This window comes from Rhinoraja longicauda, chromosome 6 (genome assembly GCF_053455715.1).
Source record: "Rhinoraja longicauda isolate Sanriku21f chromosome 6, sRhiLon1.1, whole genome shotgun sequence".
In the NCBI taxonomy this organism is placed as follows: domain Eukaryota; kingdom Metazoa; phylum Chordata; class Chondrichthyes; order Rajiformes; family Arhynchobatidae; genus Rhinoraja; species Rhinoraja longicauda.
The window spans coordinates 15,853,154-15,876,002 of record NC_135958.1 but is presented as its reverse complement, the minus strand read 5'-3'; the positions used below and the strand labels follow the sequence as shown (position 1 = coordinate 15,876,002).

Sequence of the window (22,849 nt, the reverse complement as noted above, 5' to 3'; positions counted from 1 at the left end):
AGCTGTGATCCATACTTGCCATCAAATTGCATCTTAGTTTAAACATTGGCACAAGAGACTGCAGCTGCTGGATTGTGGAGCCAAAAACAAACTGCTGAAGCAACCCGACAGGTCAAGCAGCATCTGCAGGGGTTAAGGATAAGTTGACATTTCAGGTCGAGACCCAGCTTCTTTTTTAATCTAAGCAATAGTAAGCAATACTTGTACAATTATGCTTTTATGCCTATGTTTGTAAATGTAATGGGTAATTCTGTTTTATAGCCGTTCTTCTGCCCAGCGACCTTGGTATTAAAGTACATCTTGGATTTGGAAGTTTTGAGCAGAAGCTATAGGCATGGAATCTGTGACCAGATTTGCGACAGGATCTGAAGCTGTTAATATAACTTCAAAGAAGTAAACAATTCTCATTCAATAGGAAGAGCATATTTTGCTTCGCAACTGAGTAAGCAATGTAATGGAAGTGACCTTTGCTTGTAATTTCTTTTAGAGATCATGTATCTCAATATTTTGTTTGTGCCTGATGCAATGTGTTATGTAAATTGTTTTCATGGTAATCCATGCAGCTTGTCCTACCTTGACCATTACTATCGTGTTACATTATTCATATTTTTATTCTAACAAATACCTTAATCTTTCTAACTATATACCTACCAATTAATCCATTATTTAACTTTCTATATATTAATCTTGTATCCTCTAAGTGATGGAAGAAATACCAATTAAGTGTACTCCTTTGTACTGGACGGAGTTGATTTTCAGGGGTATCGTCTAGAAAAGTGGAGACTATTTAATCACATTATTGATGTGACTTAGAGATGATGGTATGATTTTAGAAAAGCAAAAGGCAACTTCTTTCCTTTTTTGGCAGCCACAATTTAAGATATTGGACAGATACGTTGATCGGATAGGTTTAGAGGTATATGGGCCCAGGTGCATGCAAGTGGGACTAGCTTGGATGGGGCATCTTGGTCGCAATGGATGTGAAGGGCAAAAGAGCCTGTTTTCGTGCTATATGACTCTTAAGTGCTAGATGCACCAAGAAGGTTTCAGTGTGACTTCAGAAGTTGGGGCCTTGATGGAAAGATGCTTTGATGAAGTACAAACAAACACATTAGGAATGGAGGAAATTTCAGAGATAAGTAGGGTGAGGCCTTGGTGGGATTTGAAAACATGAAAGATAAATTTTAAATCAACATGGACTGGGTCAGCAAGCACAGGCATAAATGGGTCTTAATTAAGTTGGGATTCAGGGAAGGTTTGTGGTTGACCAAGTTTTTTTGAAAAAGATAAATTCAGTTAAGAATACAATGAAATAATCAAACCTAGAAGAATGAAAGGCGTGGCTGAGGATTTCAGCTTTCATGTAGAAACTGATGGTGTGTTTTTGATGATAATTCCAAGGGGAAGCAACAATGTGAATTAGAAGGGAAACAAAGAGAACTATTTTACATGATTATAGAGGGGCAGGAAAGAAAACTGCAGATGCTGGTTTATCTGCTTATCAAACGAATAGGTGAGAAATTAACTAAGCAAGTACTATCCACAGGTCAGAGTGGACAGGCAGTGGTGGATGCTGTGGTCAACCACTTCAAAAGCTGTAAGCAGGAAAATAAATAATGACTTTAATCTGAACTATTTAAGTACTATTGTAAGTGTTTGGTTTAATATTCTTCTGTTGGGAGATAATTGTTGCCTAACACGTGCAGAGCAAATGTTAAATGGCACTCACCAGATAAGTATGGACTTTGTACTGGTCTTGCTTCATCTGGGCACAAAAAGCTTCATTGGGAACTTGCAAATGGAATTGAATGTTGTGCTATCATCAGCAAACGGCTATCCTTCTAATCTTATTATGGAAATTTAGGTCATGCATGAAATTCTGAAGATTGTTGGGGAAGGACAAAGCTGAATATAAACACAAAAGCTGATAATGGTTTTAAAACAGTTAGATTGATAAAAGGTTGCATTTATAATTATGTAAGTTTCTGATGTACTACAAATCATAATGATTCATGATAAAATGGGACAGTGCAGACAGTGATTTATACAATGGATGACTGCAACAAAGTTCAAAAATACATGAAAAAACATGTAGAATGGATATGTAATTGTCAAAGATGATGCACTATGTCTTGCCAGGACCTGCCACTACCTGGAATCATTGTACATGGTCTCACCAAACAGGGCTATACGTGGAAATCCAATTTGCTGGTCGACAGCATCTTGAATTGGGCAATGAGGTCCTCATGATGACCTAACCTCTTGTATTGTACTGATGAAGCCCCATTCCTATGGCTCCTTATTGCTTTCTCATTGTTGTTGGTCATGGTCATGGCTGTAAATTATTTTAACAGATTTTGAACGCCTCTGACATTCAGCGGCATTTAAAACCAATTAGTATTAAAATAAATAATCCCGTGAATTCATTATTTTCACTAAAGTTAATCAAATTAAAATTTAATATTTTTAACTTAAAGTAGTAATGAACATTTTGCATTAGATCCACATATCTAAAATCTACATTGAAGTCAATGGGGTCTCAAATCCTACGCTATGTCTGTTCTGGTGCAGTATTTGTAAGGGTGATTTCTCTTTCATAATGATGTGAATCCTATCCAGACTTATCTTTACCTTGTCTCGCATTTGGAGTCGAGCGAATGATGTGGCACCAACTACCACTCAGTTAAAGACTCACAGCCCAGGACTGCAAGTACTTGCAAGGACTTGCATCCATTTAAAAGGGGATGATTCCCTTTGGAACCGCAGTCATCCATCTATATACTAAAACTCTCGCTTGTTTGTTTGTTTGTTCCTGAACTATAGCCAAAACGGTACACGATAGCGCGACAATTTTAGGCACACCTTACTCACCGTCGTCCCTTTGATGCTAATGGAAGAAGTTTCATTGAAATCGGTGTTATATTTTTAAAGTTATTCACATTTTAAAGTTTAAATCTATCTTCTAAGGGGGGAGGGAGGGAGGGGGGGAAGGAGGCAGGATAAGGGGGGTTGAGAGGGATGGGAAGGGGGAGGGAAAGGGGAGAGAGGAGAGGGGGAGGTGAGGGTGCTGCACCAATGCAGGAGAGGTTTTGGCCCAACAGGTCCACTTGGTCTAGTAGCAATCAAAATTCACCCCACTTTGGGATAATTGCAAAGAAGCAATTGCACAACAAAAATCATATAGGATGTTCACTAATATCGATTAATCTATTTTGAAACTTTAAGCATCATCTGACATGGTTGATTACCCCGTCAGTACGTACTCCTTTTAAAGTGTGAGTTCACTTTTAAGAGCTGAGTGTACCATGTGGTATAACAGATGCTACCATTTTGTTGAGAGTTGTTGCAACCAATAACAATGTTCAGTTTAAAATGTTCTCTTTCCGTATGGAAACAGCAGCATGACAGAGCTTAGACATAATACTTAGACATTGTCACTTGCATTAGTGGTCTCTGTAAATGATAGTGAATGGTGGAAGGCATAGCCTAGATAAATAAAACAAGTTTTTTAAAAGGTCTAAAACTGGCCCACCAGAAATAAACGATGTTTAATAAAGGTAGTGAGTCAAAACTCCTCCAACTATTTCAACAGAGATAATCACCTAGTTTCAAATAAACATTTTTGAATACCTCGCTGTAATACGGGAACAAATTTGCAGAGAAACTTTTTATGCCCTGGTATGCCACACTCTTGATATAGCTTCAGAGGGAAAAACATTTACATTGATTTTTTTGGAAATAAATCCTCATCAAAATCTTTGCAGGAGAGACAGTGATGTGAGGATTTAACTCTTTAAATTCCAGGTGTTAGTTCAACTCCTGCATTATTTAATGGGGGAATTATGGATATGGAGATGTATCCAGTATCATTATGGGCTAAACAGATTACCGTCAGCAGTCAACTAATATGATCAATTGTAGCATAAGAGTAAGAAAATAACTGCAGATGCTGGTACAAATCGAAGGTATTTATTCACAAAATGCTGGAGTAACTCAGCAGGTCAGGCAGCATCTCAGGAGAGAAGGAATGGGTGACGTTTCGGGTCGAGACCCTTCTTCAGACTCAGCAGGAGGGCAGGAGAAATCACAGAGGGGGAGCAGCGAGAGAGCATGTTGCTACACTCTTGTCGAAGAGGGGAGGAGAACTTCTTCAAAGTGGACATACCTTGAGGAGAAATCGCAGTGGAGCAACAGGTAGTGTAAGATAATAACTGCAGATGCTGGTACAAATCAAAGGTATTTATTCACAAGATGCTGGAGGAACTCAGCAGGTCAGGCAGCATCTCAGGAGAGAAGGAATGGGTGACGTTTCGGGTCGAGACCCTTCTTCAGACTGAATTGTAGCACATCAGTATCCCCTTGTGATTTTTTTTTGTGGCTTATCTGGTCTCGTCCTCCATCTCCCTTAATATGGGTCATTGTAAACTATTAGTATTAATTTGGTATTTTTTTCTTGAAAATTCCACTGGAGGAGAATCACAGATAATATAATAAATTGGTTTAGCTGATTCACTGTGATGTATAGAATGAAGCCTGCTGTATTTTCCAAACCTATTGACATATTTCAATAAATTGATTTTGTTTTTTTCAATTGTGTTCAATTGGACTCCTGCAAAAAGGGGATATCAATAGTTGTTCATTTATTAAGCACTAAAGCCACTATTTGGGAGAGTTGAAAGGGGAGTGCAAAAGCAAATGTAAGACTGGGAACTTTGATTCTTTTACTCTTGCTGTATCTCCTTCTCCCCGTCTCCATACCTTTGCACCTTCATTCTTAACCATGGTAACCACTACTTATACTTTCACGTGCCCCCAAATGGAAAGTATCTTAACTTGGAATGCTACAATAAATGATAAGCAGAAGGATAATGGCTTGGTTCAGACATTTGCAATAATCCATGTAAACTTGCTTAGCAATATTTGGGTAACCAATGAAATGTGTAAACCTTAGTGGCTTTTTAGCGTCTCTCGAATAATCCAGTTATAATATGAATAATACTAATAGGAAATAATCATGGGTTATAAATTTTATACAGTTTTAGTTAATATATTTTTTCCCTAACTTCTTTGTGCACCATTCTCATAAAGGTGACTGATTCCGTATCTATAATGTTTGTTCACAAAGCTTCAGAGCACTTCGCACTTCATTCATTTCCCAAAGTGAGCTTTCTTAAGGGAGTATGCTGATTAAGCTAAAAGACAATTAAACAGTGTATGATCGTTCATGCAGTCAATCAATCAAACAGTGCCTGCTATGGGGATTTCTCTCAAACTACTCTTCAAAGTATAAGATGTTTCACATTCTCAGCAATGGAGAAAGACTAGTATGGATGATAACAGTGTGATTACTGATGAAAACAAGTTGTTGGGGGGGGGGGGGGGGGGGGGTAGGGAGGTAGGATAGTAAACAATTAACAACTACAGCAAGTGAAATGTGAGAAGGAGAAAGAGATGCCGCGCACAGGCCTTGAACCTGGTGAGTCGGAGGAGGAGCCCGGCCAGGAGGAGCCCCACAGAGCCCAGTCCCTCCACACACCAGAGTCTCCCATCCCCTGCAGAGTAGTTCCACGGCAACAGATTAAGTGGCTCCCAGCCAGCAACCGGAATGAATGGTTGCAGTTTGACAAAGACATGACCAACATCATTCAAGCCACAGCCAAAGGAGATGCAGATCTCCGACTCCAAACAATGACTGACCAGGAACTGGTGGAGATGTGCCAGGGTAGAGGCTGGAGGACATACTATGAACACATAGAGGTGGGCTGTAGAGGCTTTGCAGGATGTTCACTCTGCAAAGTCCTCAACCAATTGGGCATTACGGGGCTGGCAAAGAAGCCGTAGAGAAAACCACTAGGTGGCTTTGGATTAAGAGGGCTGATCCGTGGGCGGTTGCTGCTGGGATGCAAGTCGGGGCCTGATCAACCCTGGCTGGGTCGCCTGGGCAAGGGTGACTGATGTGAGACCAGAAACACCCGATGACCCCAGGTCACATCACTGAGGATGCATCCCAGCGCATCCAGAAGATGTATCTTTCACACAGAGCACAAGTACAAAGCTAAAATTTTGCTTGGCACAGTAATTTCTAAATTGATATCGATTTTTATGTTTAAACACTTGTAAACATGGTTTAACAACTCGTACATTTTAAATAAGACAGAATAATTGTGATTAAACCAGCAAACCTTTAATACAGTTAGTTAATATTAAGTATTCAGTAACGCTCTTAAATGCCAAAATGCTGAACTGACCAAGCTACAACCAGTAACGCCAAATGCTGTAAACATTGTTTTCAATTTCAATTTGCTCTCCTACTTGTTATACCTTACATATTGTATCACATTCAAAACAACAATTTAATGGTTTTTTTGCATTGGTTCTTTCTGGTCACAGCTTTAAAACATTACACCCCTGGACTAATCTGAATTGAGTTTCTGCGAACATTATGCATGTAATCTGAACAGATTTGTTTTGCTGCAACTATTGTGAACTCAGTCCAGATAGACATTAGTGATTAAGGAGTTCAGCTTAGGTCTCTGAATTTAAACCTGACTATAATCTGATCTGATCCTGAGGAGGGAGTTCTGAATTCCTTAGGAACCCAATTGTTCCTGTAAGCTTAACAATCTCAAACATTTTGTTAGTTGTAACACCAAATATTGATTAAAAATGGGATGCTTGAAATAATGATTTTAAGTAAACTATCCTGTCTTTGATAACACACTGAGTTAGAGTAGCTGAATACAGCATAGGTCATGAACTGAGATATTTCATACATTCTACCCAACTCAATATGAACCCAACTTATGTAGTCAGTTCTCCTCAAGCAAACAGTGCAGGTAGTCCAGTGTTTGCTTCAAAAATATATTTATCTGGCCCAAGTGGATGTGGCCCAAAGAAAGGTAATTGACTTGAAACATTACCTGTTTCTCCTTTCACATATACTGACCAGTTTGATAATTTTCCAGCATTTTTAGCAATCTGTTTACTGTATTTGCTCACAGAATGTGTATATCTGTAGAGAGCATTTATAATCCATTCCTAGTTGAGGCAGTCAAGAGTTATGGTAAGATCTGGTAAGATTGCCCAGACCAAGTAAGAATGGTGGATTCCCTTCCCGAAGGATATTTATTTTTACATAATTGGTAGTTTTGTGGCTCCCATAACCAACCTGATTTTTTTCTTTTAAAATTCAAAATTTAGTTTGTTACCTGAATTTAAATTTCCTAGCTGACATTGTGGATTTGAACTTATGTTTCTGGATCAGGTCCAGACCCCTGATTACCGATCCAGTAACTTTAACCACTTCAATATTGTAGCCCCATAGTATTTGCTGTAAAGGTAGCAAACCCAACCCAGCAAATTCAAGTACGAATCAGGTTCACACAGATGCAGGTTGACACAAAAGCTGATTAAAACTGGTGTAAATTTCTGCAAATGTTAAGTGACTTCTGTTTGCATTTGTGGGCACCAGTTCTTTCCCATACATACATTTGCTATTAATTACAATATTGCAGTGGGTACAAAGCAGACAGAAATAGTTAGCTTGTTTGCACAATTCAGTATTTAAACTCCTAATCAATAATCTTTGATTTATCATTGTTGCTGGGAATTTTGAGAATTATAAGGAAGACGAGTAGGTTATAATACGGTTAACCCTAGAGCTTACAAACTGGAGAAGCATAATGGGGAAAATGGCCAAGAATGTAGTCAGAATAGCAAAGCTGAAACATTCTGCTTTTTATTTGTGTCATCACACAACTGTTTGCTAATAGTGAGCAAATTTTAATGCCGCGTCGTTGGCCTCTGCAAGATCCTTTACAGTGCATATGTCATGCAGCTTGTCACAGCTCAGGAGATGTTCCATAGTCTGGAGGCCCCATCTGCACTTGCAGTCTGCCGCATCTTCAGTTTATCCCCTCTTCAGCATGTTCGATTCACTCTTCCCCATGCCTGTCCACAGTCTGTTGAGACTGCGCTAGGTTATCCATGGTTGGTCAGAACCGAGTGGGAGTTTCTCAGAGGGATCAATTGCCATGCTGAGAATGATATTGAATAATAGACAGTGCATGTTGATGGAGACATTTTGAACACCTCTGTTTACAAACCACCCACTCGGGAGTTTCATATGTCTCCTGATGTGGTTGGTAAGTGCAGAAACAAAATCTTCATAGGAGACTTTAATTGCCACAGTAATCGATGGGGCTATCAAGATACAGACGAGAATGGGGAGCTGTTGGAAAACTGGATGGACTCACACAACCTCCATCTCATCCATGACCCTAAACTTCTACGGTCATTCACCATTCTGCTGAAAACAGGCTTCCTCATCTATTGAGGGGGATAGTCATTCACAGTTCTGTCCAGGTGCTTATCCATTGAAACCTTGAGATTACAGCTGCTCTACATCACTGTTTAGCAGGCAAGCCTCCTGAAGGTTAACGAACAACCTCTTTAATGAGGGGGCCCCCATCTAGCAAGTAGAATCGTGACATTCATTGTATCTAGTTCTTAGATATATGAACTAATATGAACTAAGTATGGAGTGTTTCAAAGCAACAGAAAACGTATGATTAAAGTTACCTCTGGGGAAAGACAAAGATGGAATGTTTCAGAGACATTGATTAATGGTTTATTTCAACTCCACAAGTAACAGTGTCGTGGGGATTTAAAAATGTTGCTGCTGTAGCTTATTAAAGCAGTTTGAGCTTGCTCACACTGTTTCCCAATATACACCGCCAAGGCCTTTAATAAACCGACTTGTTCAATAGACTCACCACTGATCTATGAGCTGTTTTATTTTGTGTCTGTGCCTATCTGAGTAAAGTCAGATATAGGGTTCGGGTATAGTACAAAATTCCCTCCTACAATCGTTAAGCATTTTGACGCAAGTACTAAACTAAAAAGATGAAAAGTAGTGACAAAGAATTTTTAAGGAATAACTAGACCAAACCTCTCCTGCATTCGTGCTGCACCCTCTCCTCCCCATTCCCCTCTCCCTCCCCCTCTCTCCCTCCTCCCCCCTCCCTCCCTCAGAGATAGATTCAAACTTTAAAATGTGAATAACTTTAAAAATATAACACCGATTTTAATTAAACTTCTTCCATTAACACCAAAGGGATGACGGTGAGTAAGGTCGGCCTAAAATTGTCTTGCTACCGTGTGCCATTTTGGCTGTAGTTCAGGAACAAACAAACAAACAAATGAACGAGAGTTTTAGTATATAGATTTCCTCAAAGCTGTGCCAAAGAATTGCCAAGTGCACTTTTTTTTCTAAGAAAGCAGTCTGGAGGATATTTTAATTCATATAGTTTCCTGCTGTTAGCTGGACTTTCCATTGTGCATTGTGCAATATCTTTGCATTATTCTCAGGAATCCTACTACAGTTTATGCTAATAATAAACTGTAACTAACAAGATAGGCATCGCTATACACATATAGTGTCTTATCTAGCGGGTTGTAGTTCATGTACTGGATGCCAGATGAGACCTTTCGTATCTGGATAGCCAAATTGTTCCGCTCAACTCCAGTGGTTGTGTCAAACATATAAAATATCTCTTCAACTTCGGCGCTCAAATATCTGGTGGCATACACAATGCCACACACCATAAACGCATTGGTTGCTGATCGTTTGTATAGAGTGGTGTTCCAGCTTTTCAGTATTGACAGGTCGGTTGCATTGAGTTGACTAACAACTAGGTTTCCAAAGTTTTGCTCTGTTGCATAAAGTACCCAGAGCCCATTTTCATCTGTTGCCAGATCCAAGTCTGAGTAACTATAACAGGAAGAAACTGTACAGTATGGAAACTTGTCATTAAAACCAACATATGGCAGTTTGGCAGACAAAACCGTTTCTGTGGTCATATCAAATCTGCAGAGCTGATCCAAATTGAAACAGTTGTAATAGTAAGCATTTTTATACATTATCCCACCAGAGCCTTGAGCATTATGGGTTTTAAAAGTCAAATCAACAGCACCACTGCGGGTGAGAAATTTACCATAAGAACTGAAAACTCGAATCTTATTTCCATATCTATTAGAGCTGGACAAAATTGTCAACCAGTATTGATCCTCTTTTCCAGGAGCTGGCCATGGGTCCATTCCCCAAGAACCATATCGGTAGGATGACCCAAAATGATTGAGCATTGAACTTTTTGGATCGGACACTCCTACTAATTTTCCAAATGAACAAGAACCTGTGAAAAAGTACAAAACAAAAACATATATGTAACATTATAACACAACTTACTTAGAACAAAAGATACTCAAAGTCCATTTAGTTTTGTAATCACGTTCTTTCATCTGCTGTAGAATCAAAATCTCTATCAGGGCACTCCTCATGTCACTCCTCTTCCAGGGAATATATTCCCAGCCCTTAGTCATTCCCAATAATTATGTCCATGTGATTACTTTGTATCCCCTTCAGTACCTATTATAACAGAAGTAGATCTGTAACCTTTGCTTTTTAGTTCTACTCCTGTTCAGTTTTATTTGCCTGATATTTTCATTGATACTGGTAGTGCTTGCTCAATACATATGGGAATGAGGCTCTGCTTCCTCTGAAACTTTAAATGTTTTCCAAATATTCGTTCATTATTCAAAGCTAACCAGAAACTATATGCCGGTCCCTTCAAACCCTATATAATGCCTTTTATTCTCGGATGCCGACAGTAAAGGGACACAATAGGTCAAGGCAGACAATAGGTTAAAGTGGACAATAGGCTAAGGCAGAAAAAACCCAAGAGGTAAGACGGTTTTCAGCCTGGGTGAGGGGCCTCGCTGAAATCTGGTTGAAACTTCTTCCTTATTAACTCAGTTCAGGAGCACCTCAAGACTGCATGCTCAGTCCCCTGCTCTACTCACTCTACTCATGACTGTGTAGATGGACACAGTGCGAACTCCATCTTCAAGTTCGCCGACACCACCACTGTGGTTGGACGAATTACAGATGGTGGTGAGTCAGAGTATAGAAGTGAGATCGATCGATTAACCAAATGGTGCCAGCACAACAACCTGGCTCTCAATATCAGTAAAACCAATGAAATGTTTGTGAACTTTGGAAGAGGAAGGATGATGACTCACAATCCTGGTAATATCAACGGGATGATAGTGGAGAGTTAAAAACTTCAAATTCCTGAGCATGCATATTTCCAAAGATCTTTCCTGGACCCAGCACACTGATGCAATTATAAATAAAGTGCATCAACGCCTCTACTTCCTGAGAAGATTAGGGAGATTCGGTATGTCAGGGAGGATTCTCTTGAACCTCTACAGGTTCTCTTGAACCTCTACAGGTTCTCTTGAACCTCTACGGTAGAGAACATATTGACTGGTTGCATCACGACCTGCTTCGGCAACTTGAAACAAAGGACAAAGGAAGGATATAGGTGGAGACAGGAAGATAGAGGGAGATCTGGGAAGGGGGAGGGGAAGAGAGGGACAGAGGAACTATCTAAAGTTGGAGTGATGTTCATACCACTGGGCTGCAAGCTGCCCAGGCGAAATATGAGGTGCTGTTCCTCCAATTTCCGGTGGGCCTCACTATGGCACTGGAGGAGGCCCATGACAGAAAGGTCAGACTGGGAATGGGAGGGGGGGTTGAAGTGCTCGACCACCAGGAGATCAGATTGGCCAACGCGGACCGAACGCTCGTTGGGACAGGAGATCGAGATCAGTTGGGACATTGACAGACTATAACACAGAAAGCAAGCAGTAGGTAGGCAATCAAAGAATTGGTAGCCTGTAGCTTTAACCCTAGAGAAAAGTAAGTCTACAGGTATGTAGGAAATCCAGTGGAAGGCTCCGGAGAGCCGGGAGGTCCTCCAACGAGTGCCTTAAATTATAAAAGAAAAAAAGATTAGGAAGGGATACAACGAGTTGGAGGCAGAGGAGCAACAGAATGCGCTATAGTGGAAATGAAAGGGGATTTGGGAAAAATAGGTTTTGGTTTTATGGCTTATGGGGGGGGGGGGGGGAGAACAAACAAGAGAAAAGGGAAAGGAATGGACGTCAAGCTGGAGAGCATCTGCCCTCCGAGATGGCCAATTTATTATAAGAGAGTGTGTTCTGGAGTAAACCCCAGACTTAAAATGATTATTTCCTGTCTCTTCTTACTGCTACTGAACCATTGTTCCATTGTATGTCACTCAAATAAGCAATTTTCTTTTGTAACCCCAAGCAGTGAGTAGAACAACTATAAAAGGCATTTCCACAAAGTCTAATTTTCCCTGTAGCCAGTATCCATATTCGCTGGCCCTGTCCAGATGAATCATTGATTAGAATTGGCTGATATGTCCCATATCAGGGGAGAAATATTTAATAGGAACCTGAGAGGCAACTTTTTTTTTTTACACACAAAGGGTATGGAAAGAGCTGCCAAAGGAGGTAATTGAGGCAGACACCATCATATTTAAAAGTCAAGTACATGGATAGGATAGGTATGGAGGAATATGGACCAAATGCAGGCAAGTAGACATAATGTAGATTGGGCATGTTGATCAATGTAGGCAAGTTGGGCCGAAGGGCCTTTTTCCACACAGTATGACTCTATGAACATTCTGAAGGAGAACAATGCCTTGAATAACATCTTACCATACCTGGTGGCCATGTGGTAGAGTCTGCTTGTTTTTTGAAGTGCCTTCCCTATGATCACCCTGAATTACTGAGACTTCTTTACTGTGAAGATTTGTTTAGTTTTTCTTTATTCTTGCAATTTGAACACTGACAAATAGACAAACCACAATGGGCTAAGCTAAAAAGCATGGGGTATACAAGTCAAAATGGGAATTGGTGTGTTCACTTCCCAATTGTTTTCAACCTGCAACTTTATTGGACTTAAATTCACAACTTTCGATGAAGAGATCGAACTAATGACCTTGTATAAACACACATGAATCCCCTCTGAATGCAAAGCTGCCATTTCAGTGTTTCAATTTCCCAATGGCATTTATACCGGTCAGCTCTCCAGTCATTTTCAGGCCCATTTCAAGAGTGCAGGACTTGTAATTGTGCTCTCAAATCTTTATCTAATTTTTGGTTTTCCTCGCGTTGGAATAGGAAATCATATCCCAATAAGTGATTGGAGCAGAATTAGGCCATTCAGCCCATCATGTCTACTCTGCCATTCAATCATGGCTGATCATCACTCCCTCCTAACCCCATTCTCCTGCCTTCTCCCCATAACCCAAGACATCCGTACTAATTAAGATTCTATTTATCTCTTCCTTAAAAATATTCATTGACAGCCTCCACAGCCTTCTAAGGCAAAGAATTCCACAGATTCACCACCCTCTGACTAAAGAAATTCTTCCTCATCTCCTTCCTAAAGGAATTCTGAGGCTATGACTTCTAGTCCTAGACTCTCCCACTAGTGAAAACATCCTCTCCACATCCACTCTATCCAAGTCTTTCACTATTTGGTAAGTTTCAATGAGGTCCCCCATCATCCTTCTAAACTCCAGCGAGTACAGGCCCAGTGCCGTAAAACGCTCATCATATTTTAACCCACATTCCTGGGATCATTCTTGTAAACCTCCTCTGGACACTCTCCAGAGCCAGCACATCCTCAGATATGGTGCCCAAAATTCCTCACAATACTCCAATTCGGATTTCTGGATTCTCTCCCCAATTAGAAAATAGTCTATGCCTTTATTCCTATTACCAAACACAATGGCTTCACACTTTTGTTACATTGTATTCCATCTGCCATTTCTCTGCTCACTCTCCCAACCTATCCAAGTCATTCCGCTGTGTCCCTGCTTTCTCTACACTAATGGCTCCTCCCCCTATTTTCATATCATCTGCAAACTTCGCCACAAAGTGTTCAATCCCCTCATCCAAATCATGAATATGCAATAAATAAAGAGAAATTTGGTTTTCTTTCACACCTTTAATGGCCTCGAGGCATCTCTAAACCGAAGAACATTTTGAAGGTAGAGTAATGTTGTAAGGATCACGCTTGCCATCTTGCACACAACAAATTTCATTCATTATCACTGATATTGATTTAGGTGTAAATAACATCTCGGATGCCAGTGCTAATCCTCCTGCAGAATGATGCCATGAGATTTTTTATGTCCTACTGGAGGAGAGTGGATGTGGTCCCAATTTAACCACTTAATTGAAATACTAAGCCTGGCGTCATACAGGAATCCCTCAATCCCACCAGAGCATCAGCTGAGATTTTGTACCCGAACCTTTTGTTCACAGTTTGAACCCAATCTCCTAAATCAACCTAGTCAGGTGTGTTACGAACTGGACCATTGAAAGAGCACAAGATACCCACCTGGCAGTAAAGTGATGTACGGTGTCGGTGTCGCTAACAGTGCACTCTGGCAAGAAGACAGACTTCTTGTCAGCATCATGCTTTTTCTATGCTCTTTCACTACTTTAAGTCGGTCATATTCCTCTAATTCATCCACTTCGTTGGTAATATTTTGCACCTGTTAGACAAAGAAAGAATACAAAAAAGCAACTTGCATTTTTTGTAGTACCTTTTAATAACTCAAACTCTCAAAAATATGCTGGAGTAACTCTGCGGGTCAGGTAGCATCACTGCGCAGCATAGATAAGTAGGAAAAAAAACTGCAGATGCTGGTTTAAATCGAAAGTAGATAGGTGGCATTTTGGGTTAGGATCCTTCTTCAGAACTGAAACGTCACCTATTTATGTTCTCCAGAGATACTGCCTGACCTGCTGTATTACTCCAGCACTTTGAAATACAATTTCCCTATTTTTAAACTTGAACCCCCTTGCAATAAATGAAAATATGCAGTTTATCTTCTCCTTCTCCTTCTCCTTCTTCTTCTTTCCACATCACAATTGTTCAGCCAGAGCTGAACACACTTCTCAGCATCTGCATACAATGGCGTCTTGCGCTTCTTGTGCTTGTTCTGAATTACTTGCTGCGTCTGCCTACTTACATTTTACAACGTGTGCACAAGGACACTCAATTCTCTTTGTACTACACTCATCTGCAATCTTTCTGCAATTCGATAACTGTTGGCTCTTGGATTCCTCTTACTGAAATACATAACCTGCACTTGCCAAGTTATGCCCACTCACTCAACCTATCTTTATCCTATTGCAGTCATCGCAGCCTGCCCTCCTACCTACTTTTGACTCACTTGTAAATTTGGATGTTTTCTCCTCCAAGTTATTAATATAAATCATAAATAATTGATGGACAAGAAAGAAATGATCCTTGGAGTTACTTCCTTCCAGCTTAAAAATTACCTATTTACTCTGACTCTCTCATCTTGTGCACCAGCATTGTATGTGGCTTACCTTCTCGAAAAGATTATCCACCTTCTCTTCGTTCCTCAAGTTAATTGTTTGAAGTTGGTTAAGCAAGTCAGTCAACTCAGCATATTCTATCTCTATGATCCGAAATGAAATGATACTGTATAGATCACCATCATATTCTTCTTCAAGTGTGTCAATCCGCTGCACGAGCTTCTGAAGTCGTTGCTCCATATCAGCGATAATATCAATCGATTCTTTGAACTATCAGTTGAATGAAGTACATTTTTCTGGTTAGGAAATTTGAGACAATATACCAACTGCTTAATGTACAAAATAGCATTAAAACGTGGTGTGCAACAGCCACGTTTATAATCCAAACCACATCCAAAGGTTACTTGTGAGAAAAATATTTTATTTTATCTGTAACTCTTTATATTTTAAGAAAGCCATAATTCCCATTGATTCACTCACTGCCTCTTCGCTGCTCTCTCATTCTTGCTGATTGCTCATAGTCTCACTCCTCCACCTACCCCTCATTCCTCCACCTACCCCTCACTCCTCCACCCACCCCCCAACTCCTCCATCCACCCCCTCACCTCCACTCACGGTCTCCTCACACCATCACCCACCCATCGCCCTCTTACTCCACTGTGGTATATTGTCACATCTAAGCTCACCAGCACTGTGCCCCAGTGTACAACTCTGCCAGATTTGTGCCCGCCAGTACTGCACCCACCCGAGTACTATTCGATTACAGGTCTGTGCCCACTAGAACTGTGCCATGATGTTAAAGAGATTGTTTTACACCTACTCGTCCTAACTGCCAAGGAAAACTACAACCGCGGAACCGTCAGCCTATAGTTGGTTTCCCTGTTAACGGTGGCGAGCCGAGACCCGACACCGAGGGCTGGGCGTTGGTGCCGCGCTCACCTGCTTGGCATTGAGTTCCTGGCTGCAGTTGGCGCTAAGCGAATGGAGCACCTCAAACTGTTGCCTGGGAAATATTCCGTCCGACATCTGCAGGTCGCAATAACACCTCTTCCCCACCCGGGGCCCGACCTGAACATCACCGTCCACCTGTTGAACGATGACAAGTCAAAACCTCCGCAAAAAGCTTATTATAATCGAGTGCAGGAAGGAGTGGGAAATGAGTGTCTTACCGTAGCAGCGGTCCACCGGAGGAGGACGAATATCCCAGCCAGTGTGAACAGAGCCATAACGAAACGCGCGCTGCCACAGCTAAAGTATCCAGTATTTAAACAAAAGGGGCGGGGATTGACCCGCCCCCCCCTCTCGGGACAGCAGAAGATACAAAGGCTGGAGTAACTCAGCGGATCTGCCAGCATCTCAGGACAGCAGTCCCCTGGGGTGATGGGGTGTGGGTGGATAATGATTCGGGGGAGGCAATGGCCCATTTTCGGCCGATGGACGAGAGGAGTTAACGGCAAACTCTGCTCCCATCCTTCCCTGCGGAATGGAACTCCCAGACACCCCCCCCCCCTCCCTCTTCCTACCGTCCCCCAACCACTGTGTCCATGGTATTCGTCGTATCTGTCACTGACTCCTATTTGTTTGCTGGCGGCAGTCTGGGCAAACGGGTCTATGACAGATCTGGCACCATGCTGAGCCACATATTGGAAGGATAGAATCTTCCAAACCCCACCCTGGAAAATGCAATACCGATGTGAACTCAGAATTGTAAGAGGCCCTTTCGCCTTTTACAAGTAATTGTATATGTCTCCACTACCTCCTTCCAGATATTCACCACCCTCTGTGTGGAAAGATTTACCCCTTAGATCTCCTTTAAATTTCTCCACTCCCATCTTAAACATGTGCCCTCTATTTCTGGACTCCCCTGCCCTGGGAAAAAGACTCTGACTATGCTTTCTGTGCCTCTCATAATTTTATAAACCTCTAAAAGATCAACTGCAGCCACTTATGTTCCATCAAGCACATCCAATCTCACTTTATAACTGCAGGCTCTATTCCAGGTAACATCCAGGCGAATTTCTACTGCACTCTCTCTATTACCACCACATCCTGTCATTTTGGCCTTCATAACAAGAGGAGTTGAGTATAGGAGCAAAAAGGTCCTTCTGCAGTTGTATAGGGCCCTAGTGAGACCGCACCTGGAGTACTGTGTGCAGTTTTGGTCTCCAAATTTGAGGAAGGATATTCTTGCTATTGAGGGCGTGCAGCGTAGGTTTACTAGGTTAATTCCCGGAATGGCGGGACTGTCATATGTTGAAAGACTGGAGCGGCTAGGCTTGTATACACTGGAATTTAGAAGGATGAGGGGGATCTTATCGAAACATATAAGATTATTAAGGGGTTGGACATGTTAGAGGCAGGAAACATGTTCCCAATGTTGGGGGAGTCCAGAACCAGGGGCCATAGTTTAAGAATAAGGGGTAGGCCATTTAGAACGGAGATGAGGAAAAACTTTTTCAGTCAGAGAGTTGTAAATCTGTGGAATTCACTGCCTCAGAAGGCAGTGGAGGCCAATTCTCTGAATGCATTCAAGAGAGAACTAGATAGAGCTCTTAAGGATAGCGGAGTCAGGGGGTATGGGGAGAAGGCAGGAATGGGGTACTGATTGAGAATGATCAGCCATGATCACATTGAATGGTGGTGCTAAATCGAAGGGCCGACTGGCCTACTCCTGCACCTATTGTCTATTGTCTATTTGACGTCCAGAGTGTGCAATACTGTAAATGTCAATAAAAATAGAAAATAATGAACACCCTGAACTTTTTGGGAAAAAGAATCAGTATGACCCATCAGGCAGAGTCAATCACTCAATAATAGACTTCAGAGATGCAGTGCGGAAACAGGTCCTTCGGCCCACTGAGTCCATGCCGACCAGCGATCACCCGCTCACCCGCTATCCTACACACTAGGAACTATTTACATTATTTAACCTCCAAATTAACCTCCAATCCTGTGAGGGAGGAATCTGGAGCAACCGGAGAAAACCCACGCAGTCACAAGGAGAACGTACAAACTCTATACAGACAGCATCCATAGTCAGGATCGAACCCGGGACTCTGGCACGGGAAGGCAACTCTACTGCTGCGCCACTGTGCCACCCCTCAGTACTTTTACTTGGATAAGTTCTACATCAGAGGCGTTATCTTTGATCTTAACGCCAGCCCTAAGATCTCTCATTTATCTTTTTAGACCCAGGGGAGTTTTCATGATTGCATCCCAATCGATACTGATGGAGTCATAAGTATAATATAGTCCAGAAACAGGTATATTTAATAGGCATAGTGTGTAGGATAGTGTTAATGTGCGAGGATCGCTGGGCGGCGTGGACTTGGTGGGCCGAAAAGGCCTGTTTCCGCGCTGTATCTGAAATATGAAATATAATATAATACCGTATCCATTAATTCCACCATTAATTCCATTCAGACACAATTGCACCGCAAGCTTCGATACATTGGAAATTCAAAAGCTCATCTCGATACTTATTAAATGTTGTCAGAGTTATCTGCCCCAACATCCACTCAGGCATTCCAGATTCCAACCACCCTTTGGGAAAAAAAAATTCTACCACTGATCCTCTCTAAACTCCCTAACCCTTACCCTTAACCTATGTCCTCCCGGTTTAAACACCGCAACCACACCGCTCTTAATGACAGCGGATTTAGGCTTGTATTCACTGGAGTTTAGAAGGATGAGAGGGGATCTTATAGAAACATATAAAATCATAAAAGGACTGGACAAGCTAGATGCAGGAAAAATGTTCCCAATGTTGGGCGAGTCCAGAACCAGGGGCCACAGTCTTAGAATAAAGGGGAGGCCATTTAAAACTGAGGTGAGAAAAACCTTTTTCACCCAGAGAATTGTGAATTTGTGGAATTCTCTGCCACAGGGGGTTGTGGAAGCCAAATCACTGGATGGATTTAAGAGAGAGTTAGATAGAGCTCTAGGGGCTAGTAGAATCAAGGGATATGGGGAGAAGGCAGGCACGGGTTGTTGATTGGGGACGATCAGCCATGATGACAATGAATGGTGGTGCTAGCTCGAAGGGCCAAATGGCCTCCTCCTGCACCTATTTTTTATGTTTCTATGTTTCTAAGTTTCACTTGAAGCATGTGGACATTCTTACACAGTTTCTTGTGCAAAGATGACAACGGTCAAATACATTAACAAAAGAGTAACATTAGCATCATCGATTCCTGGGGCACACAAATGGGATCAGTTTCTAAATTCATTTAAATCTATTTATAACTATTTTATGTCTGAGTCTTTTAGTCATATTATCACTAATATCCAATTATTCAGCGTTGTATGATGCCTTATCAAAAGCCTTACATAAGTCTATTTAATTGATGGCTTTCGCCATCCACTGCCATAGTGGCTTCAACAAATCTGATAAAATTTGTAAAATAAAATCTTTCTGAAACTATTGAGTATCATTAACAAGTTTATCTCTATCCAAGAATCCCCCTAAGTAATTTTGCAGATAATAAAATTATATAACTGTGGATTTAAGATCATGAAACTAGTATTTGGAAACTGTGGTTATAGCTGACTTGCGCACAAAACAATACTTTGCAGAATCAACGGTTATTAAAAAACTTAACATTTTGGGGAAATTAAATTTGCAAGTCAACAGTTTGTGCTTCCAGTGGACCGCAAAAATATATATTTAGTCTTTGTTCCTCTTATGTGAAATACATATTTTAGTCTTTGTTCCTCATGTGAAATACATATTTCACAATATGTATTTCACAATGTACATTGTGAAATATTGTATATCTGGTCTTTGTCGGAGCAACAAGATGTCCACTCTGATATTTGTCACTGAATGGCATATGCAGGACAATTAGATGTTAGATACCAAAAGTTATTTCCCTGAATATATTGAATCCAGAACACCCTGTATTAGATGGAGATATAAACACTGCATTGTTTCAACATTCCCAAATGACAATTTTCCATGTTATAAATAGGCTTTTGGACTTTGTTCCAGCAACATCCCTAATGTAAAACTCAACAGGGAACCCCATTTTGCACAGAGTGAAGTAACAAGGAACTGCAGATACTGGTTTACCAAAGATAGACACAAAATGCTGGAGTAACTGAGTGGGTCAGGCCCATTCTGGAGAACATGGATAGGTAATGTTTTGGGTTGGGACGCAGAAGAACACATACCAACTGTACGTATGGCTTTGTTGGGTGGGATTGCCAGATTAATGCTGAATGGTGGGTGTCTCACATGTGGTGCAATATTGCAGCTGTGCAGAAAAAAATATTGTTGCTCTAACTTACTACTTTAAACTGAAAAGAAGAAAATATTGATGAGGGGCAGATTTAACACAATCAATAAAATAGTTGCACAAATAATAAGATAAAAAGCACAAATATTTATGTGTACAATCATACTAAAAGCAGTAGAAGATCTAAATTGACTGTGGTGGGAAATGTTGGGATGGTTATACGATACGATAATACTTTATTGTCAGATCAAGTCTAAAATTTTTCTTGCTTCTCAGCAGCAGTTATGAGCAATTATTGCTTGCCCTTTTAATATGGTTAGGAGTTCAAAATTCATGCTCGTGCCTCAATATCATAACAACTATCGACCTAGGTCTTGGAATTAAAGGGGTTCTAACATGAGGGATGTTAGCAGTAAACAGAAAATGATCATACCAGGTTATTCTTCAGAATGGTGAGATGTGCAGATTGGAGTTCCCTAAGAATTATTACTGGGACAAGTGCTTCCCGAATATATATGTTAATGGTTTGGATGTCAAGGGCACAAATTCCAAGTTAGCAGATGACAAAAAAATTGGAGATGTAGACAACTCTGAGGGTAAAAGACTTCAAGGAGCCATGGACATGCTAGTGAAATGAACAAATAGTTGAAAGAAGACATTTAATATTGAGTAACGTGAAGAGGTACGTGAAGAATGAGAAAAGATAGGATAACTCGAGGGCGCAATTTGCCAAGCGTTACGAGGAGATGTGGGAATATTTGTGCAGAATTTGTTGAATGTGGCATGACAAGTTGAAAACGTGATTAAATGCATACAGGATCCTGAACTTGAAAAATAAAGGTAATGACGAAGGAAATCATAATAATCTTGCTTAGGCAATAGCTGAAATATTGTGTTCAGTTCTGTGTGGGGGGAGGGGGGGGAGGAGTCATATTTTGGAGGGGAAAAAAGTGAAGACATTGGGGTGGTACAAACAACAATTACCAAACCTGAGTGTATTTTGGAACAGATGAGATCTTCCAGAGATATTTTAAATCGTGAAAGATACTGAGAGCGTAGAAGGAGAGCAAGGTTTCTCATTGGAGACATAGAATGAACATATGGCAAAAGGACCATAAACGACATGTGGGTAATTTTCCACACCAAGAGTGGTTAGAGTCAGGAATATTTTGCCAGAGGTATTAGCATCATAGAATCATACAGCACTGAAACATGCCCTTCACCCCACTAGGTCCATGCCAACTACCAAGCACCTATTATATAGTAGCAGAAGTAGATTACAACAAAGCATTCAAAATTGAACTGGAGAAGTATATGAAAGGAAAGCATTTGCAGTGTTATGGGTAGGGTTGTAGGACAAGTTGGATTGCATTTGCTAGTATTGACAACAGGCCAAATGGCCTCTTTCTGTGGTGCACCCATTCTGTGATTCCACATTGTCTATTGCAAGGTAGCTGATTACACCATGGATCTTCAATCTGAATTCCTCCAATCTCTGGTTGACATCATTCCACAGGTTTCAGCGGGATAATGAAAGCACAGGAAGAGCGTGGAAGAGACTGACACGAATCTTCTGATCTTACTCGATAGGGTGGAAAGGACAAGATTGGTCATCCCACTCACAGGTGTCCAGGAAGGACCCCAAATCTAGGTTGCAGCAACAGTAGGAGGTGATTTCCAATGAGGCCAATACCAGGAGTAAAAAAAACATGGACTTGGAGGCATTTCTACAATAATGACCTCATATGCATGGTCAAAGTCATTACAGACATCCTCGGTACCCACCTTTTAAAATTGATGTTCTAAAAGCATCATGAAATATTTCAGATATCATAAATACCTTTAGTCATCATGCAACAAGCATTGTCAATCACAGTACTGCAGCATACTACCCTCCAGGGGATAATCAGGGTTGTTGAGATGTTCCCATGGTGTACTAATGGTTTTATGGAACATAGCCAATCTGTCAACACTCAGATTTCAGCAAGATACTACTGTCACCTGCTGAAGCTTTTATTATTGCCACTTGGCCAATTAACTCATTTTGCTGCCACTACCAAGATGGCGTGGTTTGAAGTTAAAACCAGAGGTATTCAGTTATCCTCCAGAACATAATAGTAAGCCAGTTGACTCCCCCACCCCCATCTCCCCTCCCATACCTAGACCACCACTTATGGTTTATCTTTAGTTTCAGTGCCACTTTCCTGTGATATCCCAAAATCTATCAATCTCGGTCGGCTACTGAGTCTCCACAGCCCTCTTGGCTAAAGAGTTCCAAAATTTTGCAATTTTCTGGGTGAAGAAATATCTTTCCTGAATGAGCAATCCTTTATTCGAAGACTGATGCCTGGTTTTAGATACCCTAACCAGAGAAAACATCA

The 22,849-nt window shown here is 41.0% G+C and overlaps 2 protein-coding genes across 3 annotated transcripts in view; one reads left to right on the top strand and one right to left on the bottom strand.

The window, feature by feature from the left end:
* Window positions 1-2,404, top strand: part of LOC144594810 (sperm microtubule inner protein 8-like) — a 35,573-nt gene extending 33,169 nt beyond the window's left edge. Inside the window, exon 9 of the mRNA XM_078401687.1 lies at window positions 262-2,404. Coding sequence (XP_078257813.1) covers window positions 262-292 — 31 coding nt within the window. The 3' untranslated portion in view covers window positions 293-2,404. The remainder of the gene's footprint in view (window positions 1-261) is intronic.
* Window positions 2,405-9,083: 6,679 nt separating this feature from the next.
* LOC144594809 (olfactomedin-4-like) lies at window positions 9,084-16,519 on the bottom strand. Of its 2 annotated transcripts, XM_078401686.1 has the most exons (6): window positions 16,401-16,519; window positions 16,171-16,317; window positions 15,283-15,501; window positions 14,282-14,438; window positions 9,996-10,193; window positions 9,084-9,788 (listed from the first exon to the last, which is right to left on the bottom strand). In XM_078401686.1, exons 1-6 carry the CDS (start codon window positions 16,455-16,457, stop codon window positions 9,385-9,387), a joined length of 1,182 nt encoding a protein of 393 aa, XP_078257812.1. In that variant the 5' UTR covers window positions 16,458-16,519; the 3' UTR covers window positions 9,084-9,384. The 2 variants fall into 2 exon arrangements, with proteins under 2 accessions (XP_078257812.1, XP_078257811.1); XM_078401685.1 differs by having other exon boundaries at window positions 9,084-10,193.
* Between the last annotated feature and the right edge of the window lie 6,330 nt (window positions 16,520-22,849).

Bases quoted from the DNA above. Each gene is read 5' to 3' on its own strand.
- LOC144594809 (XM_078401685.1), bottom strand. From the start codon at position 16,457: ATGGCTCTGTTCACACTGGCTGGGATATTCGTCCTCCTCCGGTGGACC. The intron at 15,502-16,170 runs GTGAGCGCGGCA...TTCAACTGATAG, and splicing joins AGGAACTCAATGCCAAGCAG to TTCAAAGAATCGATTGATAT. The intron at 10,194-14,281 runs GTGGGTATCTTG...ACTTTTTCACAG, and splicing joins GTACATCACTTTACTGCCAG to GTTCTTGTTCATTTGGAAAA.